At 23.2% G+C, this 24,542-nt stretch overlaps 7 protein-coding genes across 7 annotated transcripts; 5 read left to right on the forward strand and 2 right to left on the reverse strand.

Annotated features, from left to right (window-relative positions):
- Window positions 1-508: 508 nt before the first annotated feature.
- PCHAS_1302000 (fam-a protein) lies at window positions 509-2,383 on the forward strand (the record flags this gene model as incomplete). Its single annotated transcript, XM_016799056.1, has 8 exons — window positions 509-639; window positions 763-852; window positions 977-1,066; window positions 1,206-1,443; window positions 1,539-1,608; window positions 1,784-1,893; window positions 1,976-2,206; window positions 2,354-2,383. The coding sequence occupies 8 exons, from the start codon at window positions 509-511 to the stop codon at window positions 2,381-2,383; spliced, it is 990 nt and encodes a 329-aa protein (XP_016654401.1).
- Window positions 2,384-3,940: 1,557 nt separating this feature from the next.
- On the forward strand, window positions 3,941-5,499 carry PCHAS_1302100 (fam-a protein; the record flags this gene model as incomplete). Its single annotated transcript, XM_016799057.1, has 6 exons — window positions 3,941-4,041; window positions 4,233-4,476; window positions 4,576-4,645; window positions 4,800-4,903; window positions 4,999-5,232; window positions 5,386-5,499. 6 exons carry the CDS (start codon window positions 3,941-3,943, stop codon window positions 5,497-5,499), a joined length of 867 nt encoding a protein of 288 aa, XP_016654402.1.
- Window positions 5,500-6,851: 1,352 nt separating this feature from the next.
- On the reverse strand, window positions 6,852-7,313 carry PCHAS_1302050 (fam-c protein; the record flags this gene model as incomplete). Its single annotated transcript, XM_016799058.1, has 2 exons — window positions 6,852-7,118; window positions 7,233-7,313. The coding sequence occupies 2 exons, from the start codon at window positions 7,311-7,313 to the stop codon at window positions 6,852-6,854; spliced, it is 348 nt and encodes a 115-aa protein (XP_016654403.1).
- Window positions 7,314-8,253: 940 nt separating this feature from the next.
- Window positions 8,254-10,892, reverse strand: PCHAS_1302200 (CIR protein; the record flags this gene model as incomplete). The annotated part of the gene is made up of 3 exons (XM_016799059.1): window positions 8,254-8,565; window positions 8,656-10,743; window positions 10,872-10,892. The coding sequence occupies 3 exons, from the start codon at window positions 10,890-10,892 to the stop codon at window positions 8,254-8,256; spliced, it is 2,421 nt and encodes an 806-aa protein (XP_016654404.1).
- A 3,716-nt stretch (window positions 10,893-14,608) lies between these two features.
- Window positions 14,609-16,000, forward strand: PCHAS_1302300 (fam-a protein; the record flags this gene model as incomplete). Its single annotated transcript, XM_016799060.1, has 6 exons — window positions 14,609-14,739; window positions 14,879-15,116; window positions 15,211-15,280; window positions 15,419-15,522; window positions 15,616-15,846; window positions 15,977-16,000. 6 exons carry the CDS (start codon window positions 14,609-14,611, stop codon window positions 15,998-16,000), a joined length of 798 nt encoding a protein of 265 aa, XP_016654405.1.
- A 2,903-nt stretch (window positions 16,001-18,903) lies between these two features.
- Window positions 18,904-20,328, forward strand: PCHAS_1302400 (fam-a protein; the record flags this gene model as incomplete). Its single annotated transcript, XM_016799061.1, has 6 exons — window positions 18,904-19,034; window positions 19,174-19,411; window positions 19,509-19,578; window positions 19,749-19,858; window positions 19,951-20,181; window positions 20,320-20,328. 6 exons carry the CDS (start codon window positions 18,904-18,906, stop codon window positions 20,326-20,328), a joined length of 789 nt encoding a protein of 262 aa, XP_016654406.1.
- Window positions 20,329-21,978: 1,650 nt separating this feature from the next.
- On the forward strand, window positions 21,979-24,413 carry PCHAS_1302500 (fam-a protein; the record flags this gene model as incomplete). The annotated part of the gene is made up of 6 exons (XM_016799062.1): window positions 21,979-22,079; window positions 22,270-23,383; window positions 23,483-23,552; window positions 23,711-23,820; window positions 23,916-24,152; window positions 24,306-24,413. The coding sequence occupies 6 exons, from the start codon at window positions 21,979-21,981 to the stop codon at window positions 24,411-24,413; spliced, it is 1,740 nt and encodes a 579-aa protein (XP_016654407.1).
- Between the last annotated feature and the right edge of the window lie 129 nt (window positions 24,414-24,542).

Here is a 24,542-nt window from a genome sequence, read left to right on the forward strand (position 1 = left end):
TTTCTTACTTTTACATTTTTATTTTAAATAATTTATTATATATAGGTAAAAACAACAGTTTTTTTCTATTAAATATAAATACAAGTATATATGTAATTCATACGTAATGGAACATTTTATAAATTTTAAATAGAGTTTAATCACTTGTAAAAATATAAAAAATACGTATTCATAATGTTATATGTTAAAAATATCATTATATAATTAAAAACATTTATTTTAGATATCATAATGTTAATGAAATTATTGATATTAATTATTTGTAAGCTTCGGTTATTGACGTTGTTTTATGATTGAATTATTTAAATAAAAAATGTATTAAAATTAAAAATATGATAAAAGCATACAAAATTGTCGTTTAAATAATAGTTTGTATTTTTTTTATGCCTTATTGGAAAAAAAATATTTTCTTCAATTTTAATTATACTTCTGCAACTTTTCGAGTTGTTAATTTTTAATTAAAAAAAATACTAATATAAATTTTAATATTTTGTTTGTAAAGTTTAAAATGAATAAATTTTATATTCAAATCGCTTTATTTCTTTTAAGTGTCTCAATATATCTGAATAATAAAACCATTGCAACTGAGTCTGCTCCAGAAATAGCTAAAAAAATAAAATCAAAAAATAGTCATGTTACGTAAGAAAATGCATCAATATATATATTACATATTTCATTATGAGAATATAAATATACGTCTATGTAATAATTTTATAATATAAATATAACACAATTTATTCAAATCGCTTTATTTCTTTTAAGTGTCTCAGTATATATGAATGATAACCCCCTTGCAACTGAATCTGCTCTAGAAATAGCTAAAAAAATCCAATCAAAAGATCGTTATGCTACGTAAGAAAATACATCAATATATATATTATATATTTCATTATGAAAATATTAAATAAACACCTATGCAATAATGCTATAATATAAATACAACACCTTTTATTCAAATCGCTTTATTTCTTTTAAGTGTCTCAGTATATATGAATGATAAACCCCTTCCAACTGAACCTGCTCCAGGAAAACCTAAAAAAATAAAACCAAAAGATCTTTATGTTACGTAAGAAAATGCATCGATATATATTACATATTTCATTATGAAAATATTAAATATACTCCTATGCAACAATATTATAATATAAATGCAACACCTTTATTTTTGTACTCATAAAAATCATGTTTATTTTGATCAATGATAGTTCGGAAGAAATATATGAAAAAAACAAAGAATTATTATGTACCAATCCCGAAGAAATAAAAAATGCGGAAAAACTTATGAACGAAGCTGTAGAACATTTAAAATATCATGCTACATGTAAAAAGGGTTATAAAGCTATATCGCATATTGTTCGTGATCATATGGTTTTTTTCAAAAAAAAACATCAAGGCGATACAGATGTCGTAAGGGTCACATATAGAAAGATGGATACGAATAGGGTATCAATTAACGAAAGACATAAAAGTTATAAACCAAATTAAAATTAAAAAATTATTATAATTTATATACATATATTCCTCTTTTCTTCCATTAGTATAATAAAGTAGTAGCCGACATATGGAATCCTGATGTTATCAAACTGGTCGAGTATACATATACTAAAAGTATGCAAAACATAAATAATTAGCCAAATGAACATATTATTGTTACTATTTATTCGATATTTCGTTATTTGTTATTGTCATTGTCGTTGTTATATGATACTATTTATTGTTTCCCATATCTTCAAACTCATGATATTTTAATTTCATCTATGCAATTTTATAATATTTTTTTTAGCAAAATTTGTTCGTGTGTACAATCCAAATTTAGTAATCATACAGCAACGTTTCAAAAAATGGCCATGGAGCCATGAGAAATATTTTTATGCTTTAGCTAAAAAGGTTCAAGTAAGGAAACTTTTCGTCTCTTTTCGTTATAAATCATATTTTTCACAATAATTTATGCAATATATTTTTAATAATTTTATAGTTATCAAAATATGAAAGTATAATTGTCATGACTTCAGCAAACATAATTGATCACCACCCTTCCGATAAAGAATATAAAAACACAATAATAGAAAGCGCAAATTCATTCACAACTGAAATTGATTCTGAAGAGGATATTCGAAGTGGAAAATTAAAAAAAACATTCGTTAGGTTAGCTGGGTACTTAATTCAAGAATGCCAAACTTATGTTGGTGTCACCTATATCAACTCTGTAAGCGATATACAAATTTAATAACTTATTTCAACAATTGTTAACAAATATATTGTTTTAAATAATGCACATGTTTATAATATATACTATAATTTGCAAAAAATTTAAACATTTTATATATCCATCCATTTTTGTTTGTTTTCTTAGATTGATGGAAATTGTTACATTTATACTTAGCAAAAACACATTATTGGAAAAGCTTTCGATGCTTTATTCCTTCATATAGAAACATATATTTCATACATATTTTTCAATACCATAATATTCGAATATTTATGTTAATAAATCATGTATAATGGCATCTTTAAGTTGCCATGATAAAATTTTTTTTTGTTTTAAGAATGTTTTCTTTGCATATTAATTGTTTATGTCTTTTAATATTAGGATACATCTATATGTATTAATTTTGTGAATACTACAAATATAATCAAATTATAAACAAATTAATAAAAATATTACCACAATCCAAAGCATAGATTCCATAAAACAAAGTCATAGCCAATAAAGCATGAACACCGCCGGTATCAAGAATATTAGAATTAAAAACTAAATTAAATTGATGCATCTATATATATTTCTTGATTTTACAACTTTATGTTTCATTATTTTGTTTTTATATTTTATTTGTATATTTTTTAATTTTATATATCCGTTGTTTTACTATTAAAGTGAATTTATAATTTAAATTCATTTATAAAAAAGCATGGTTGTCAATATTACGACCAATAAATAATTTTTATAACTTAACAACTTTTCTAAAAAATGCTATTTAGTAAAATGCGTATTAAATGTGACAAAAATCACAGAATGCTTGATTCTCATAGTATAAATTTTATCAAATTATTGCTATGAAACACCACACCTATTTTTATATAATAATTATTACAATTGTATTTCTAGCATGACTATATATTCATTAATATAATTGTTTCCGTATATTATATCAAACTTAGTCAAGCATTACATTAAAACAATATATATTTTTATAATATTATCCTGCTTTTATATCTTATTATCAATTTCTATTAGGCAAATAAATATGGGTGTTATATAATATACGTTTTTTCAATGCATGCGTAAGTCTCCCATGTAATACTCAAATGAATAAATTACAGTTTTATTTTTAAGTTATAAACTATAATAACAAAAAGTTTGTGTATCAATAATGTATCATATTAATAATGTTATGTATAACTAAAAGTATTTTTTAAATATATAAGATTTTTGATATTTATTAAAGCTACAATAATTGTTGTTCACTTATATGCAACGGCTTAAATAAAAACAAAATTAATCTATGCATTCTTTTAAAAAGACCCTTTACTTTAATTTTTATATATGATAACATGTTGCATTTTACATATATAATTCTAATCATAATTGTAATATTATTATATAAAATTCAATAATAATAATTAAATAGAAAAATAAAAAAAACCGAAACACGATTAATAATGTAGAGAATACAATACCATCACTGAACTCTATATTCTGTATGTATTTATTAGATGCAATAATATTAAAAAAATAATTATATTTAAAAATATAATAAATGCATGAAATAAATGAATTTTAAAAATTATTTATGTTTTTTAAATAAATATTAATTTTTATAATTTTTTCGAGAATCGATTGCTTCGATTTAACATAATTATACAACCTTTATATTTGTTAATTTTCAATTTCTAAAAAATATATTAATATTTTTTAATTTTTTATTTATCAAATTCAAAAATGAATAAAGGATACATTAAGATTGCTTTGGCACTTTTAAGTGTCACAGGATATATGAAAAATATAGCATTTGCAATAGAACCTGTTGCAAACACTAATTCGTAAGAAAATAATTGCAACATTATATTGAATATAAATATGTATATACTGCTTATTATGAGAATATTATATGTATTGTGAATGTAGATATGCATAACAATTGTAAAATCAAAATAGCTTTTTATAAGCATATATTTTTTCTAAATTATAAACGAAAATGCATTTAAAAATATAATTCCTTCTCCATTTGTAGTTCAAATGAAGAAAATAGCCAACATCTAAATTTAAGATATAGACACCAAGAATATTCCGACTCTGAAGAAGCTACACAAGCAGCAGATGTTATGGCCGAAGCTTTAAATGCTGCAAAAGAGCATGCCGAACATACAGATGATTACAAGTTTTATTATGCGGAAAATGGAGCAGTTCTACATTTTAAGGAATTAAATAATACTGAAATTGGAAAGCTTGAATTTACAATTCCAAACGCCGATAATGTATGAATGAACAAGCAATAATTTTTAATTCATGAAATTATTTTAAAATAACAAAATATAATTGTTAATATATAAATATATATTTTTTGCTATTATTAGTATGATGACATAGTAAATATGTTATGGGATCAAAATGTCGAAGAAATCTTCAATGATATCTTTATTGGAGGTATTTAATCAATTTATTTAATGTCCTTATCAATCTTTATGATGTATTTCTTGTTTTGTTATCATTAATGCCCAATATTTTATTTAATATTTTTCATTTTGTTAAATTTAATCATGTTTTAATTTACATGTATACAAAAATATATTTTTTTTAGGAATCACTTCTCAAATATACAATGAAAATTTAATACTTCTACAACATCGTTACAAAATCAATTTATGGAGTGTATATTATAATGCATTAGCCAACAAAGTTGAAGTAAGGATATTTTTTTTTCTTCATCCTTCTAGATGCACCTTTTTTCATATTATTATGCCCTAATTTATGAAAATGTACTTTTTATTAATTTATAGCTATCAGAAGACGAAACTGCAATAGTTTTGGTTTCATCAGATATGAATGATCATCATCCAGCAAAGGATTTCAATTATGTAAATCCTATCGTAACAAGTGCAAACTCATTCAATCCTGATGTTAATTCTGAAAGCAGCATTAGAATAGGATTTTCACACCAAATCTATCTTAACTTAGTGGCAATTTTCATTAAAAAGGAAGCCAATGGCGTTAAAATTACCCAACTCACCTCTGTAAGCAATATAAAAATTTTAGTAACATAATTTTGTTTCACCATTATCAAAAATATATGCATTATATATAAATGTTCATATCTTAATATATCTATTCATTCATAATAAAAATGGAGCATTTATATATTTATTAATTTTTGTCTCTTTTCTCAGATTGAACATGCTTATGCTCCCGATAACTCTAACCCAAGAGAAACTTACAAAAATATGACAGCCTCTGCAATGCTCAATACTACCAAAATAGGAGATATTATTAAAAAGAAATAAACGTATTTCCAAATAGCATCTTTTAAAATTTTGATACTTATACTAATAAAATAAACTTGTTTTCATGAATTATGTTTGTTTTAAATTTTTGTTATAGAACATAGATTTTGTTTTTAAACAGTATTTGATTTGCACAAAATTTATTCATGGCTTGTATTGTAAATATAAATATAGTTTTTGAAATGGTAAGTGCGTAATGTTTGTGTGTATTTATCTGACTATGAAAAACTAAATAACAACCTTCATGGCTGTCAAATATAAAATGACGAATTTCGAAGCTTTGTTTTAAAGAAAATTTATGGGTTATAAAGAAATAAGAAAATATGTACAAACTTAAAGAGAGAGCAATATGTTCTTACATGAAATATATGCATAATATTCATTTAAATAAAGTCTAAAACTAAATTATTATGCTAATTTAATGTAATTCACATATATATGTACTTATTTTTTATTTAATAAAAAATATTTCCTTTTGGGATGTCTATAAATCATTTGCTCCCTTTGAATATTCGTAGCACATCTCGAAATTTATCTTTGCCTTTATAGTTTTCAAAAAAAGATATATTTTTACTATAATTATTTCCTAATGCTACTATATTGCAGACATATTCACATAATAATTGTACCTGTATAAAATATTGAATATATCCCGTCTAAAGGGAGATACTATTCTTCATGCAATGATCAGTGTCATCATCGCTATTGTTTAAAACATTATTACTGGTAATTGTGCTATACCTTTTTTTAATCATTTTTATATAAACAATAAAGATTTATGAATAACTATAAGGTGCTTAGCTAAGTGTACATAAAAAATATAATAATATTTCATAAATTCATGTTTTTTTATTATTCTTCAATTTACAAGATATATTTTTGTATTTTAATTAATGACTTCTTAATGTTCAAATTATACTTATAAAGTTAATTATTATTATGTCGTGTTACAAAAAAAGAGAAAAAATGCTAGGCTGGTGCTTACAAAACAATAATGACCAAAAATATATTAATAAAATAAACACACAAACTCATGTTAAAATTTATATGTTTAAAGCTACATTTTATATAAAATATTAAAACAAACATAAAAATATGTCGTAAAACAAAATATAAATTAAAAATACTATGGTGATAGCAAACGAATCAATCATATTTCAATTAATTATTTTCGGAATATTCTTTCACAAATTATAAACAATAATGTAAATAAGTATATCAGTCTTCTATTAACAATTTATAATAAATAAATTGTATTTATTTTAACATTTATACAATCAGAATAGACTTAAAATATTAACACATAGATATATAAATGGAAAGTCTCATCATATTCTTAATTAGCATATCGATCACACAAGCAAGTATCGTCTTTTTTTTCGTTCATTTTCTTCGTCATAGTCTTCTTCATAATGTTTATCTTCTTCATAATGTTCATCTTCTTCATGATATTTATCTTCTTCTTCTTCATAATATTTATCTGGATCATCATCGGCATCCACGTCTTTAGGATATTTATTCTTTAATGGGTTTCTGTGATTAAATTTTATACCATTTTTTTCATTACTTCTGTTTATTTCTTCAGCATCACGAGCGCTTTCATTTCCTACATCAAATGCCTTAGATCGGTCATACAAGAACATAAACATAATATATATATATGCCATAACATATAATAACCACTATTATATAATTTTCTATATATTAGTTTATATTTTATTTTGGTAACTTACTTTGTGTTGGGCGCAATGTACTGATACATCCAAAAGGGCATACAAGGCGATACAAACTAAACTAAGTATCCTTTTATTCATTTTTTTATTAATAGAAAGTGTTTTTCGAAGATAACGCTTTAAAATAATATATATTACTTATTCTTTTTCGATTTCCTTTTTATTTATTATTGTTTTACAAAAATAATGGTATTATTTAATATTACAACTTGTTTAATTTTAAATTATGTAAAAATTTATTAAATATTTATGAGCGTATATTTTAATAAAATTATATGTTTTTGCTATCTTAAACAATCCACAAATTTATAATTGTGCAATTATAAGTTAACACGATTTAAAATTTTACTTTTATTTTAACATAAATAATATGATTTGCTTTTAATGCATAAAAAATATATATATTCATTCTGAATATTTTTTGTTTAATTAAACCATTATATTTAATATGACAAAATTAATTTTAATATTTAAAATATAAATAAAATAATCCAATAATTTACATGCAACATCATCATATAAATATATAACAACTGCTACCACTAGAGAAATAGATATATAATTGCAAACATTTTCATATTTATGTTTTTTTTTCAAATAACAAACAATTTTCGTAAAGAATACAATATTTTAATTGTAAACAAATGAGTTTATGTAACGAATTCAACCAAGAATATATTTTTTTGCATATTTTTAGATAAGTGTCTTTAGTATAATCTAAAAGCTCATTTAATAACATGCCTGACAGTTTATAAACTTATATTTTTCTATTGGCGTTTATTTGCATCTAAATGCATTCTTATTTGTTATACTTCTCAAGTGTTTATTATTATTTAATAATATTTTATATCTTTTATAAAAATAGGGTAAATGAGCCTTAATATGGCCCTTACATACTAAATCCCAATTATTTATACTAATAAATTAAATTCGGTTTATTTACTATTGTTTGAATTTTATATTGTATTTTAAATACGTATTCGCATATTTTTAACATTAAAATAAAAAGTTAATTAGTTTATTATTCTATGGTATTTTCTTTTCTTTTATAAACAAAAAAAATTAACAAAAAAAATAAATTAATAAATGGTGCAGGATCAGCCTGCATAAGTTTGTACACATTTACTAATGGAAATTTTTCCCCATAAATGGAATTTATAGATTTTTTAGTCTTTTTTTTTCGACTAGATGATTTTATAATTATTTGCACTTGGTTTTTTCCATAAGTTGAGTTTATAACTGTCTTTGTCGTTTTATTTGCGCCAAACAAATTTATAACCTTTTTCATGTTTTTTTTTCTCTTCATTTCCTTTCTCCATCCAGATGACAAATACTAACATAAAAATGTGGAAAAATATATAATTTTTTGCAATAATGAAAATTCTTTAAAAGTTTTGTATTTAGTAATTATATTATTATTTACCTTATACACAATTAATAAAATAATGGGTATTAAAACAAGCGTAACTGATATTCCAGTTAAACTACACTGTTCAGATGTGCAACATACTAATGTGGCATTCATAAAATTTACTTCAGGTTTACAATCCCCTGATCCATTCCATGTAGTTGGAATTATATTCCAGGGGGTTCTGGAAATGGGGCCAGAACTTGGCGATTTTGCCAATTGAGCATTTCCTTTTTGAGTAGGGTGACTGGTTTGTGGGTTTTGCAGTGTGGTAGATTGTGATTGTGAAGGTGATTGGTTTGGTTGTGATGAAATTGGAGGTGAATTTGGCGGTGGGGAGAGTGGTAGATTTGATGGTGAATCTTGTGATGGATCTGACGATGTAATTGGTGTTGGATCTTTTGATGGAGTTGATGGTTGAGGTGGTAGTGGATCTCCAGTTTCTTTTGATTGATCACTATTTTGTGGTAAGCTATCCCCTGAGCTGCCTGGTTTAGGAGTGCCAACTTGATCAAGTTGGTTAGTTATACTATTAAGCATGACACTAAAATAAATGATAGATGCATTGTAAACCCTTTTTAAATTATCCACAGTATCATTATATACATCATTGATTTGATCTGTAGCTTCTTTAAACTTTTGATGATTGTCTTTAATAAATTGGGAAGCTTTATTATAAAATTGTGTGCCATTTAATAGGAATTCATGAAATACCGACCCCAAATCAATAGATCCTCCTGATGTACTCGATGTTCCTGTTTGATCTAATGGATTTGGTATATCTGGTTTCCCGTCTTGACTTGGCGCATGATTTCCTGATGGAGGATCACCTGTTCCACCGCTTGGAGCTCCTGGTTCACTGGCTCCACCATCCCCATTTCCGCTTTCACTGCCCAAATCCTTTGTTTCACTTTTAGAACCGCCTTGTCCATCTGAACGATTTGATCCTTCTGTTTGTGCAGGATCTGATTGTGTTTGTAGTTGTGTTTCCTGTGATGTTTCTGGTGACGACGATTCTTTTGTCTCTGATATTAATGGTTGTTTTTCTGGGTCATCTGTAGAAGGCATGCTGTCCCTATTTTCCAAATCATCTGAATTTTCTGACCCACTACTTGAAGTTCCTTGTTTAGAGCCCGAATTTTGTTGTTGACCATCTGGTGGTTGTTCTGGTGTATGTACTATTCCACCATCTTGTTTTCCTATTTCATTTGTTGTTTTATGTTGGCCACTATCTGAACCTTTTGATGTATTCTCTTGATTTGATAATTGACCTCCTGCAGCATTTGATACACCGTGAGAGCCGGGTGATTCTTTTTGAATCGTTATAGTCGGTGCCGGTCCTGGATTAGGTTTTTTTTTTTGGGAATAACATTTTTTTTTACTAAATTTATATGATATAAAACTTCTCACTGCGTTCATCTCTACTCCATCTTCTCTTGTAAGTTTTTGAAGCTTAGTTTCTAAATTATTTTTTGAATCACTTTCCTCAATAGCAGAAACTCTAAAATCATCATATATACCTTTTAATTTATTCAATAAACGAAGATATGATCTGCATTCAGAAATGTTGTTATAAAGTATTTTATATTGATTAAGGCAATTTTTAGAATATTTAGAAAGTTGCTTACTTCCAGCACCGTTATCTTTATAATCTGCAATTGTTTTACATATATTATTAAGTAATTTATAAAATTCGCTCATATACTTAAGATTAGCTTCTTTCAAACCATTTATATGACCAAAAAGATCCCAATAATCCAATTTTACTTTATTTTTCTTTAAATATTTGTCATAAGCCTGATTTAAAGTAATAAGATAGACAAAGCCTTTTTTGACATCTTTGCCTTTGCTATCGTAGTACATCTTAAGCAATTTATCACTTAGCCACATCAAGAAACATTCATCATACTTATTATAATCATGCTGATTTATTGAAGTTTTGAATTCCTTAATTATATATGCGGTCAAAGCATTAATACTATCTTCATTTGTTTTACAATCATCATTATAGCAATATCCTTTGATGGTTGCGTGTTTGTTAATTTCATTCATTTTGACATTTTTACCATTAAAATAGCTATCGGCTTCAATAAGAAATTCACACTAACAAATATTTATAAAAATATGCATTAATTCAAAATTTATCAAATAAAATTTAATATGATTTGAAATAAGTTAAACATAATAAAATTAAGGATATATATGTTTTATTTTAAAATAAATTTATTTACCATTATTTTATGTTTGTCCATTGTAATGGAATTTTGTTTTTAAACTGTAGATTGGCATCATATTGTTTTTACATAAAACTTATATACTACACCAAAAAATTTATGCAATTATTTGTCTTTATATGTGAAATTTTAAATAGTTAAGCCCAGTTTAGCATTATTCTCAATAATAATATTAATTTTAAAATAATATAATGAAATAAAACTTATATTAACTTTTGTTGCAATTGAGATAAGCATTCTTATTTTGTGATTTGTTCGAACCATTTTTATCATATGCGAAATATCGCTATTCTTAATAATATTTGAAATAGCTTCATTGTATTATTTTGTGTAACATTTCAATAAGTTTAAATAAAACACATTTTCTAATTATTATATGCTTATGCATTGAGGACTATGCATTTTTTAGATTTATAGTAAAGAGGCCGCCAATTTTATATTATTATAAAAATGTACAGAATTAGAAATGCATTATTACTATAATTGTTAAAAATATATTTGTATCTCATTATTTGAATGTCATGTATTGATATATGTTATTGCTCAACGTGAAATATTACAACTTTTTATATATTTCTAATAAATATAAACACAATTTGTGTTTAAATTTAATATTATTATTTTTTCTAAATAAATGAATATAATACGTTTAATTATCTTAATAATTCACCTTAAAATATGTAATAAAATTGCTTATGTGCTAACATTTCTTTATATATAAATATAATTAATGAATAGTTGTGAGTGCATATAGTATCTAATTTTTTAAATTAAAAAAGCATAATATAAAAATTAGGTTAATTGAGCTACTACAATTAAAATGAATCATGAATATAAATTAGTTTTAGAATAATAATTAGTATATATAAAATGTATATTATTCTTTTCATCCTTATTAGTTATTTATCATATAAACAATTAAAAAATATATTTTAAACATTAAATCAAATAAATATAATTTAAATATATTAATTTTTAAATTGTATTCATGGTTTGGTTGGAATAATTAATTAATTTGAGAAGCATATAGCATGGACTACCATTTTAAGTGCACATTTTTACTTATAATTTAAACATATATTGTGTATTGCACAGTTTGTAATAAAACGTTATTTATTTCTATAATAAAATAAATGTATTTTTAATGAAACTATATAATTATTACTTTAATTAATATTGTTTTTCTTGTAGTGCTAATTCTAATATTACCACATTAAAGCTTAAATAAATGTTATAATATTTCATTTTATCGTGTATGGATACAATTTTGATTTTGCCACCCGTTTTAGAATATATAAATGAATTTATACACATGTGGTGTATCAAATAAACATAATATATTTGTTCATATTTAGTAACATACTAATCCATTATTATTACTATTATTATTGTTACTGGCATATCACTGTATACCACAATGAGATAATTAATGCACTCAAGAGAAATATTTTAAACCAATTAGTAAATTTCCTTGTTCCATTGTTTTAAAGGATAACATTTTATAATATATATATTATTTCGTAATAACAATATATTTAAAATATAAATTTATAAGTTTGTATATATAATAACCTAATATAAATATTATTAATTCAAATAAATTTTATTATTATTTGCTTTCTCAACAAAATTAATATTAATTTTAATTATATGGCGTTTTCACAATAAAACAGCATTTCTATATTTCTTATTGGTAAAACATTTTACTAGTTTATATGTATAGTTATATAATAACGATATTTTATATATTATTTATAATTATTAGAAAAATTATTGGAACAAAATATGATATGGAATTTTATTAATATACTTATAATTTATTTATTCCTCAAATATATAAAGCGTAAAAAACAACTTCTATTAATATTAATTAATTTTAATACAAATGTAAAGAAAATACAAAAGGATAATAGTAACTACAATTAAAAACTTAAAAACTTAAAACTATTGTATATATAGTTCAATTTTTATGTATTACAAAAATGTTAGATGCATAAAATGTCTTTTATAGATAACGTTATATTATCGAATCTCGATTGATATTTTATGAATCTATATTTTTTGGTTACCTATTATGTATTATTAGTTTGTTTAATTAATGTTAAAAACACATATGTTAATCTGATTATATATTGTATTGCAGAGGAATGTTCAAAATAAGTTTTATTATAGTTTATAGATATATATTTAGTTTTATTATTACAACTCGGTTGAAGAATGCTATAATTTAAATCAAAATAATAGTGGCGCAAATAAAATTTTTCATCAAATAAAGAAAAATAATGTGCTATTCATGATTAAATATAGCCTCTGATTAGCAAGTCTTATATAATAATGCTTCTTATATATAGTTAGCCAAAATTAGCAATAAAATATGAAATATAATATTGCCACGTTAATATATATGAACGAATTAGATAGAAGTATTATAACTTATGGAAAATATTTTAGGTGTCCCCTTTCATATTAATGGTTATACCCCTTTTGGGGTCATATTTAGATATCTCGGGATCAAATATACTAGGATGACACATATATTTAATCACCATTTTCAGACCAATAAATATTACCAAATTATAAACAAATTAATAAAAATATAACCCTAACCCAAAACATAAATTCCATAGAACAAAACGATAACCCATGATACAGAACCCTGACCCATAATGCATGAACAACTCGGCATCAGGAATATTATAATTAAAAAATAAATTAATTTTACGTATGTATACGTATTTCGTGCTTTTACAACTTTATGTTTCATTATTTTATTTTTATATTTTTATTTATTTGTATTTTTTTTAATTATATATATTATGTTTTATTATTAAAAGGAAATACATAATTTGTATTAATATAAAAAAATATGGGCATCAATATTACTACCAATAAACAATTTTTATAAAATTAACAATTTTGATAGAAAAATGTTATTTAGTAAAATTTTTATTAAAAGCATAAAAAAAAAATACAGAAAATTCGATTTATCGTCATATATATTTTATCATACTATTATTTTGATGAGGTAAAAATATGGTTATTATGGTAGTATTAATAATATATTTAATTAATTGCATTTCTCAAATTAAATTATTTTTATATTTAAAACACAATAGACATGTTTATATTAAATCTAGATTTCCAAAAAATTGTTGTAAAAGAAATGAAAAAAATAGTAAAACAATTATTTAATATAATTATTAATAAAGCATATATATTTTTTACATTATTTTCTTTTATATTTTTATTTTAAATAATTTATTTTATATAGGTAAAAACAATTGTTTTTTTCTATTATATATAAATATTAATATACATGCAATTTCCTGCGTAATGGAACGTTTTGTAAATTTTAAATAGAGTTTAATCACTTATAAAAATATAAAATTTACGTATTCATAATGTTATATGTTAAAAATATCATTATATAATTAAAATTATTTATTTTAGATATCATAATATGAATGAAATTATCGATATTAATTATTTATAAGCTTCGATTATTGACGTCGTTTTTGATTGAATTATTTAAATAACAAATATATTAAAATTACAAATCTGATAAAAGCATACAAAACTGTTGTTTAAATAATAGTTTGTATTTTTTTTATGCTTTATTGGAAAAAAAATATTTTCTTCAATTTTAATTACGCATCTTCAACTTTTCGAATTGTTAATTTTTAATTAAAAAAAATACTAATATAAATTTTCATATTTTGTTTGTAAAGTTCAAAATGAATAAGTTTTATATTCAAATCGCTTTATCTCTTTTAAGCATTTTCGTATATGCGAATAAGGAAACCCTTGCAACTGAGCGTGCTTCAAAAGAAAATACAACACCCCAATTATACCATAATTATCCTACGTAAGAAAATGCAGAAATATATTATATTACATGTTTCATTATGAAAATATTAAATATACGCCTGTACAACCATGTTATAATATAAATACAATTTTATTTTTGTAAACATTAAAAATATGTTTATTTTTATCAATGACAGTCCCGAAGAAGTATATGAAAAAAACAAGCACCGATTATGTGTCAGTTCAGGAGAAGCTATGCATGCAGACCAAGTTATGAACGAAGCTGTAAAATATTTAGAGCACTATGCTACAAGTAAAGACGGTTTTAAATTATTTGTAAAAAATCCTGATAATGGTCTATCTCATTATATAAAAAAACTTGATGACGATACAGATATTCTAAAAATTAATTTAAATATTTATGCTTCCAATCAGGTATCAATTAACAAACAATATTAAGTTATAAACCAAATTAAAATTAAAAAATTATTATAATTTATATCCATATATTTTTCTTTGTTTCCATTAGTATGATGCAATAATAAGCAAATATTGGGATCCCGATACCCCCAATACTTACAATAGAGGCATTGTTAAAAGTATGCAAAACATAAGCAATTAGTCAAATTAACATAACACTGTTACTAATTATTCGACATTCTGTGCTTTACTGTTTCCCATGTCTTCAAATTCATAATATTTTATTTTACATAATACAAAATTATTTTTTTTAATAGTTGCCCGTGTGTACGATCCAAATTTAGTATTAATACAACAACGTTACGAAAAAGATTCTAAAGGCAATCAGAAATATTTTTATGCTTTAATGAAAAGAGCTCAAGTAAGAAAACTTTTCTTCTTATGCTTCTTTATAAATAATATTTCTATATTATTCACAATAATTTATTCAAATACTCTTTTATTAATTTTGTAGATATCAGAAAACAAAACTGTAATTGCCATGACGTCAGCAAATATAAATGATCACAACCCTTACAGAAAAAAATATCAAAACAAAATCGTAAAAAGCGCAAATGAATTTCAAACTAGCGTTGATTCTGAGAGTTACATTAGACAATATGAATCAAGTAATGCGCATGTTAACTTGGCTGGATATCTCATTGAAAAAAAAGGCGAAAATCTTGAAATCACCTATGTCGAATCTGTAAGCGATATATAAATTTAATAGCTTATTTCAACGATTGTTAAAAGAATATTGTTTTAAATAAATGTACATATTTATAATATATACTATGATTTGCAAAAAATTTATCCATTTATGTTTTTTTTCATAGATTGAAGGGCATTCTACCTTTTAACAAAAATGCATTATTGGAAAAGCTTCAGATCATTCATTCATATATACTTTTCAGCACTGTAATATTAGAAAATTTATGTTAGTAATATGATTTATTTTCATGCATAATGGTTGATTTAAATTAGCATTATAAATCATTTTTTCATTATAATAATGTTTGGCATATATAATTTGTTTATGTTTTTAATATTATAATTCATCTATATGTATTAAATTTGTGAGTGTTACAAACGTAAGTATTATAATTTGTGAAAGATATTTATTTATGGCATTATTTTTATATTGTTATGTTAATTCACTTTTTGTACTCAAAATCTATAAGTTTTGTTTTTCTTTTACTATTTCTGTCATTTTAACTGTTCTTATAAATCAAATAATTTTCATTAAAAATTATCTCCAAATAGGGCATGTCTTAATTATATCAATTGATATAATCTGGACAATATATTAATGATTTATTTTCTTCTTTCATTTTTTGATTCTTAAATTGAATCTTTACCCCTCTTTTCATTGATCCAGTTTTTTAGAATAAAAAATACATATTCCAAATTGGATCTTTAACAGATATATAACAGTGATTCCTTTATGATGCACTATTATTTTTCATTTATTTATTATTCATTCAATAAGCATATATTTATATATCTCTGATATAAATACCATTATATCTTTATATAATTTGTTATTGAATATTTATAGAAAACAATTGTACGTAGCATATAATAGAGACTTAAAGTGTGTATTTTACATTTTAACAAAATTGTAGCATTTTTCAATAATAAATAATTTGTTTTATAATAAAATCATATTTCAATATTAGTTATTGGTAGAATATTTTACTAGTTTATATGTATAGGCATGTAATAACAACTTTAATTTTATCTATTATATTATTTTAAATTATTAGAACAAAATATGTTATAAACTTTACTAATATATTTATATTTTATTTTTTAACTATTTTAAAATATAATTTATTTATACCTCAAAATTATAAAATTTAAAAAATAACAATGATTAATCTAGAATTATACCTCTATAGTAAATAGATTAATGTACATATAATTATTTCTTTTATTTTAATTTAAAACTTTAGCATAAAATGATATATATAACTGAAAGTTAAAAGGACAGTATCCATATATATAGTGGATTTTTTATGCATTGTTAAAAATATTAGATGCATAAATGCCTTTATGGATAATGTTGTATTATCGAATCTCGATCGATATTTTGTGATTATCTATTATATAATATTATGCTTAATTAATGTTAAAAATATACTCATTTATCTGAAGGTATATTATAATGTAGATAAATGTTGCAAATGAACCTGATAATATATTACAGCTTCATATATAAGATTAATATACTGTTCTGTTGCCAATATACAATTTAAATCAAAGTTATAATGAGACAAGCAATATGTTTTACTAAATAATGTTTTCATGAAATAAAGAAGTATATTTTATTATTCATGATTCAATATAGATGTAAGATAACAAATCTTATATAATAAATAATAAGGATTCTTATAAATAGTTAGCCAAATTTAGCATTAGAACACATAATATGAAGTTATAATATTGTTATATTTAATATATACGAACGAATTATATGAAACTATTATAACGTACGAAAAATGTGTAATGAGACCCCATTCATATTAATGGCCATGCCCATTTTTTAGTTACATATTTAGACATAATCTCGAGATTAGACATACGGGGATGATACATATATTTAATCAGCATTTGTAGACCAAAATATTATCAAATTATAAACAAATTAATAAAAATATATTCCTAGCCCTAACTCAAAACGCAAATGCATCTAACCAAACACTAACCCATAATACATAACCTTGACCCATAATGCAATACATGATTCGTAAAGGATGAACGCCAACACCAAGAATATTAAAATTAAGAACTAAATTAATTTTATGTATGCATATATATATTCTTGATTTTACAACTTTATGCTTTAATATTTTATTTTTATATTTTATTTATTTGTATTTTTTTTAATTATATATATACTTTGTTTTATTATTAAAAGGGGGTTTATAACTTGTATTAATATAAAAAAAATGGGCGTCAATATTACTACCAATAAATAATTTTTATAAGATTTAAGAAATTTGCTGGAAATTTTTTATTTAATAAAATTCAGCTAAAATTGGAAAAAAAAATACAGAAAGCGTGATTTACCATCAAATATATTTTATCATGCTATTATTATAATAAAGTAAAAATATTGTTATATAATAATATTAGTAATGTAAAAAATTAACTGTATCTATCGATTAAATTAATTATTTTAATATAATTATTAATATAAATATATATAATTATGTTAAAACAAATATATATTTTATATTATTTTCTTACTTTTATATTTTTATTTTAAATGATTGATTTTCTATTAAACAAAAACAACGTATATTTTTTCTATTATATATAAATATAAGTATATATGGGATTCCATACGTAATTGGACGTTTTATAAATTTTAAATCGAGTTTAATCATTTATTAAAATATAAAATTTGCGTATATATAATGCTATACATTAAAAATATCATATATATAATTAAAATTATTTATTTTTAGATGTTATAATATTAATTAAATTATGAATCATAATATTTTTGATATTCGTTATTTATGAATACTTCAGCTATTGATGCCGTCTTATGATTAAATTGTTTAAATAAAAATATGTTAAAATTATAAATCTGATAAAAGCATACATTTTGTCGTTTAAATATTAGTTGTTTATACTTTATTTGAAAAAACTGTTTGCTTCAATTTTAATTATACTTTCCCAGATTTTCGAGTTGTTAATTTTTACTAATAAAACATTAATATATTTTTTAATATTTTGTTTATAAAGCTCCAAAATGAATAAATTTTATATTCAAATTGTTTTTTTTCTATTAAGTGTCTCAGTATATCTGAATAATAAAACCCTTGCAACTGAGCCTGCTCCAGAAAAAGTTACAAAAACAGAATCAAAAAATAGTTATACTACGTAAGAAAATGCATCCATATATATTACATATTTCATTATGAAAATATTGAATATGTTTCTATACAACAATGTTATAATATAAATACAACACCTTTATTTTTGTACGCATAAAAAACATGTCCATTTTGATCAATGATAGTTCAGAAGAAATATATGAAAGCAACAAACACTTATTATGTGCAAATCCCGAAGAAATACAAAATGCAGAAAAACTTATGAACGAAGCTATAGAACATTTAGTACATCATGCTGCAAGTGAAGATGGTTATGAATTATATGAAAAAGGTTATGGTATTAATACGTCCTATTATAAAAAAAAGCATAATGACAATACCGATGTTAAAAAGTTTATATATATAAAGGATGATCCGAATAAGGTATCAATTAATGAACGACATAAAAAGTTATAAACCGAATTGAAATTAAAAAATTTATTATAATTTATATACATATATTCCTCTTTGCTTCCATTAGTATAATAAAGTAGTAGCCGACATATGGAATCCCAATATTCTCAACCCGTTCGATTATAAATCTACTAAAAGTATACATAACATAAATAATTAGCCAAATAAGCATGATATTGTTACTATTTATTTGACATTTTGTTATTTATTATTTCCAGTGTTATATGATGCTATTTACTGTTTCTCATATCTTCAAATTCATGACATTTTAATTTCATCTATGCGATTTTATAATATTTTATTTTAGGAAAAATTGCCCGTGTGTACAATCCAAATTTAGTAATCATACAACAACGTTACAAAAAATCGATTTTTAGCCGCTGGAAATATTTTTATGCTTTAGCTACAAAAGTTGAAGTAAGGAAACCGATTCTCTTATGTTTCTATATAAATCGTACTTCTCAAATTTCACAATAATTTATTCAAATACGCTTTTATTAATTTTGTAGATATCCGAAGACAAAACTATAATTGTCATGACCTCAGCAAATATAATTGATCACCACCCTTCTGATAAAGAATATAAAAACACAATTGTAGAAAGCGCAAATTTATTCAAAATTGACATTGATTCTGAAGAAGATATTAGAAAAGGAAAATTAAATAAAAATTTTCTTAATATAGGTGGACACCTCATTGAAAAACAAGACAATTGTGTTAAAATCACCCGTATCGAATCTGTAAGCGATATGCATATTTTAATAACATTATAATTCTCAACAATTGTTTAAATAAATGCGCATATTTATAATATATACTATAATTTTCAAAAAATTTAAACATTTTATATATTCATTTATTTCCGTTTTTTTTCTTAGATTGACTAGCATGGTTCCATTTAACAAAAATGCATTATTGAAAAGGTTTTAGATTATTTTTTCATTTACACATATTTTCAGCACCATAATGTTAGAGATTTATGTTAATAAACCATGTATATGGCCGCTTTAAGTTGCCATCATAAAATGTTTTTGTGTTTTAAGAATGTTTTCTTTGTATATTAATTGTTTATGCCTTATAATATTAGGATCATCTATATGTATTCATTTGTGAATACTACAACATAACTGTTGTTATTTATGAAGATCTTTTATTTATGATATTTCTTTCATATTAATAGCCAGCCCCTTTCTTGGGTGCATATTTAGACATAATCCCGAGATTAAACATACGGGGATGATACATATATTTAATCACCATTTACAAACCAACAAATATGATCAAATTATAAACAAATTAATAAAAATATGACCGCAATCCAAAACATAGACTCCATAAAACAAAACCATAACCCATCAAGCATGAACACCGCCGATATCAAAAATATTATAATTAAAAACTAAATTAATTTTATGTATCCATACATACTTCTTGACTTTACAACTTTATGTTTCGTTATTTTATTCTTATATTTTATTTATTTGTATTTTTTTTTAATTATATATATTTTTTTTGACTATTAAAATGGAATTTATAATTTAAATTCATTTATAAAAAAACATGATTATCAATATTACGACCAATAAACAATTTTTATAAAATTAATAATTTTGCTAGAAAATATTATTTAGTAAAATGCGTATTAAATGTGACAAAAATCACAGAATGTTAGATTCTCATAATATAAATTTTATCAAGTTATTGGTAAGAAGCAACACAACTATCTTTACATAATAATTATTACAATTGTATTTCTAGCATGACTATATATTCATTAATATAATTGTTTCCGTATATTAGATCAAACATAGTAAAGTGTTACATTAAAGCAATATATATTTTTATAATATTATCCTGGTTTTATATTTTATTATCAATTTCTATTAGTAAATAAATGTAGGTGTCATATAATATACGTTTTTTCCATGCATGCGTAAATCCTCCCATGTAATACTCAAATGAATAAATTACAGTTTTATTTTTAAGTTATAAACTATAATAATAAAAAAATTTTGTATCAATAATATAACAAATTAATAATGCTATATATAACTAAAAGTATTTTTTAAATATATAAAATTTTTGATATTTAATATTTATTAAAGTTGCAATAATTATTGTTCACTTATATGCAACGGTTTAAATAAAAAAATTATTTTACTTTAATTTTTATATGCTATATTATATATATATAATTTTAAATATATTGTAATGCTATTATATAAATATCAATAATAATAATAATTAAATAGTTAACATTTAAAGAACCCAAACCTAATTAATAATGTAGAAAATGCAAGACCGTCACTAAATTCTATATGTATTTATTAGTATATAATAATATTTAAAAAATAATTAAATTTAAGTCTGATAAATGCATGAAATAAATATGTTTTAAAAATTATTTATATATTTTTAAATTTGTTCGAAAATCGATTGCTTCGATTTAACATAATTATACAACCTTAATACTTGTTAATTTTTAATTTCTAAAAAATATAGTAATATTTTTTAATATTTACTTATCAAATCTAAAAATGAATAAAGGATATATTAAGGTTGTTTTGGCACTTTTAAGTGTCGCAGGATATATGCAAAATGTAGCATTTGCAAGCGACCGCGCTCCAAGCACTAACTCGTAAGAAAATGATTGCAACATATATATATCGAATATGTACATATTGTTTATTATGAAAATATTATATATATTTTGTGAATGTATATATGCATAACAATTGTAAAATAAAAACAACTTCTTATAAATATATATATCTTTTTAATTATAAATGGAAATAAATTTAAAAATATATTGCCTTCTCCATTTGTAGTTCAAATGAAGAAACGAAGCAGCAATTATCTTTAAACCCTGAAGAAGATAAAGAGCAATTATCTATCGGTTCTGAAGAAGATAAAGAGCAATTATCTACCGGTTCTGAAGAAGATAAACAGCAATTATCTACCGGATCTGAAGAAGATAAACAGCAATTATCTACCGGATCTGAAGAAGATAAGCAACAATTATTCATCAACTTTGAAGAAGTTAAAAAAAAAGTATCTTTCAGGACTAAAAAACCTAAACGCAAAGTATCTTTCAGGGCTAAAGAATTTAAACACCAAGTATCTTTCGCCCCTAAAAAAGGTAAACACCAAGTATCTTTCGCCCCTAAAAAAGGTAAACACCAAGTATCTTTCGCCCCTAAAAAAGGTAAATACCAAGTATCTTCCACCCCTAACAAAGGTAAATACCAACCACGTTTCAATCCTAGAGGATGTAGGCACCACAGCCGTTTCGAGCCTAAAAGGTGTGGACAACAAGCATATTTCGGGCCTAGAGAATGTATGCATGAACTGTTTTTCGGACCTAGAGGATTTATACACCAATTAACTTCCAAAACTAAAAAAGGTAAACAACAACCATCTTTCAAACCTAAAAAAGGTAAACAACAACCATCTTCCAAACCTAAAAAAGCTAAAAAACAAGCGCCTTCTAAGCCTAAAGAAGCTAAACAGCAGGTATCTTCCGAGCCGAAAGAAGTTAAACAACAAGCATCTCCTAACCTTGAAGAAGTTAAGCCACAATTATCTTCTGAACCTAAAGAAGTTAAACAGCAGGTATCTATTGGCTCTGAAGAAGTTAAGCCACAAGTATCTTCTGAACCTAAAGAAGGTGAAAAAGAAGTATCTTCCAAGCCTAAAAAAGCTAAAAAACAAGTATCTTCCAAGACTAAAAAAGCTAAAAAACAAGTATATATCGACCCAGAAGAAGCTAAAGAAGCAGCAGATGTTATGGCCGAAGCTTTAGCTCTTGCACAAAAACATGCCAAACATACAAAAAATTACAAATTATATTATATGAAAGATGAAGAAGCAATTTTACATTTTAAGACAGTAAACTATATCGATATTGGAAAGCTTGTATTTACAATCCCCAACCCTGATAGTGTATGAATTAACAAGCAATAATTTTGAATTCATGAAATTATTTTAAAATAAAAAAATATAATTGTTAATATATAAATATATTTTTTTTGTTATTATTAGTATGATGGTATAGTAAACATGCTATGGAATCCAAATGGCATAAAGAACTACGACAATCTTTTCGATAAAGGTATATAATTAACTAATTTATTTAATGTGATTATTAATCTTTATGATGCATTTATTGTTTTGTTATACTCAATGTCCAAGTTGCTATTTAATATCTTTCAATTTTCTAAATTTAATCATGTTTTAATTTGCATGTATACAAAATTATAATTTTTTTAGGAAGCTTTTATCGAAAATACAATGATAATTTAGTAATTTTACAACAAAGTTACAAAAATCCTAATCAAAAATGGAATACATATTGTCATCCATTAGCCAGCAAATTTCAAGTAAGACAATTTTCCCCCCTTTATCCTTCTAGCTGTACTTTTTTTCATATTATTATATCCTAATTTATAAAAATGTACTTTCTATTAATTTATAGTTATCAGAAGACGAAACTGCAATAGTCTTTGCCTCATTAGATATTAATGACCCTGATGATGATGATGACTATGGAAAATATGAAAATCCTATCGTAGAAAGTGCAAACACATTCACTCCTAAATTTAATTCTGAACAATATATTGAAATTGAAAAATTATCCCAAATGTATATTAACTTAACGGCATTTTTCATTAAAAAGGAAGCTGATTACGTTAAAATTACCCATATCAGCTCTGTAAGCAATACAGAAAATTTAGTAACATAATTTTATTTCGTCATTATCAAAAATATATACTTTCTATATAAATGTGAATATTTATAATATATATATTCATTTACAATAAAAATGGAGAGTTTTATATATTTATTATTATTTTTTTTTTCTTAGGTTGATCATGATGCTCCTATATATGCCACACCAGATCTTCTTAAATGGTTGACATCCCAAAAAATGATAAATGTTATCAAATTAAGGGGAATTTTTAATAAGGAATAAACATATTTCCAATGGCACCTTTTAAAATTTTGATACTTATATTAGTAAAATAAACTTATTTTCATGAGTTATCTCATTTTTAATTAATGTCACAGAAAACCAATTTAATTTCTAAATAGTGTTTGATTT

This window comes from Plasmodium chabaudi (genome assembly GCF_900002335.3).
Source record: "Plasmodium chabaudi chabaudi strain AS genome assembly, chromosome: 13".
NCBI classification, from domain to species: domain Eukaryota; phylum Apicomplexa; class Aconoidasida; order Haemosporida; family Plasmodiidae; genus Plasmodium; species Plasmodium chabaudi.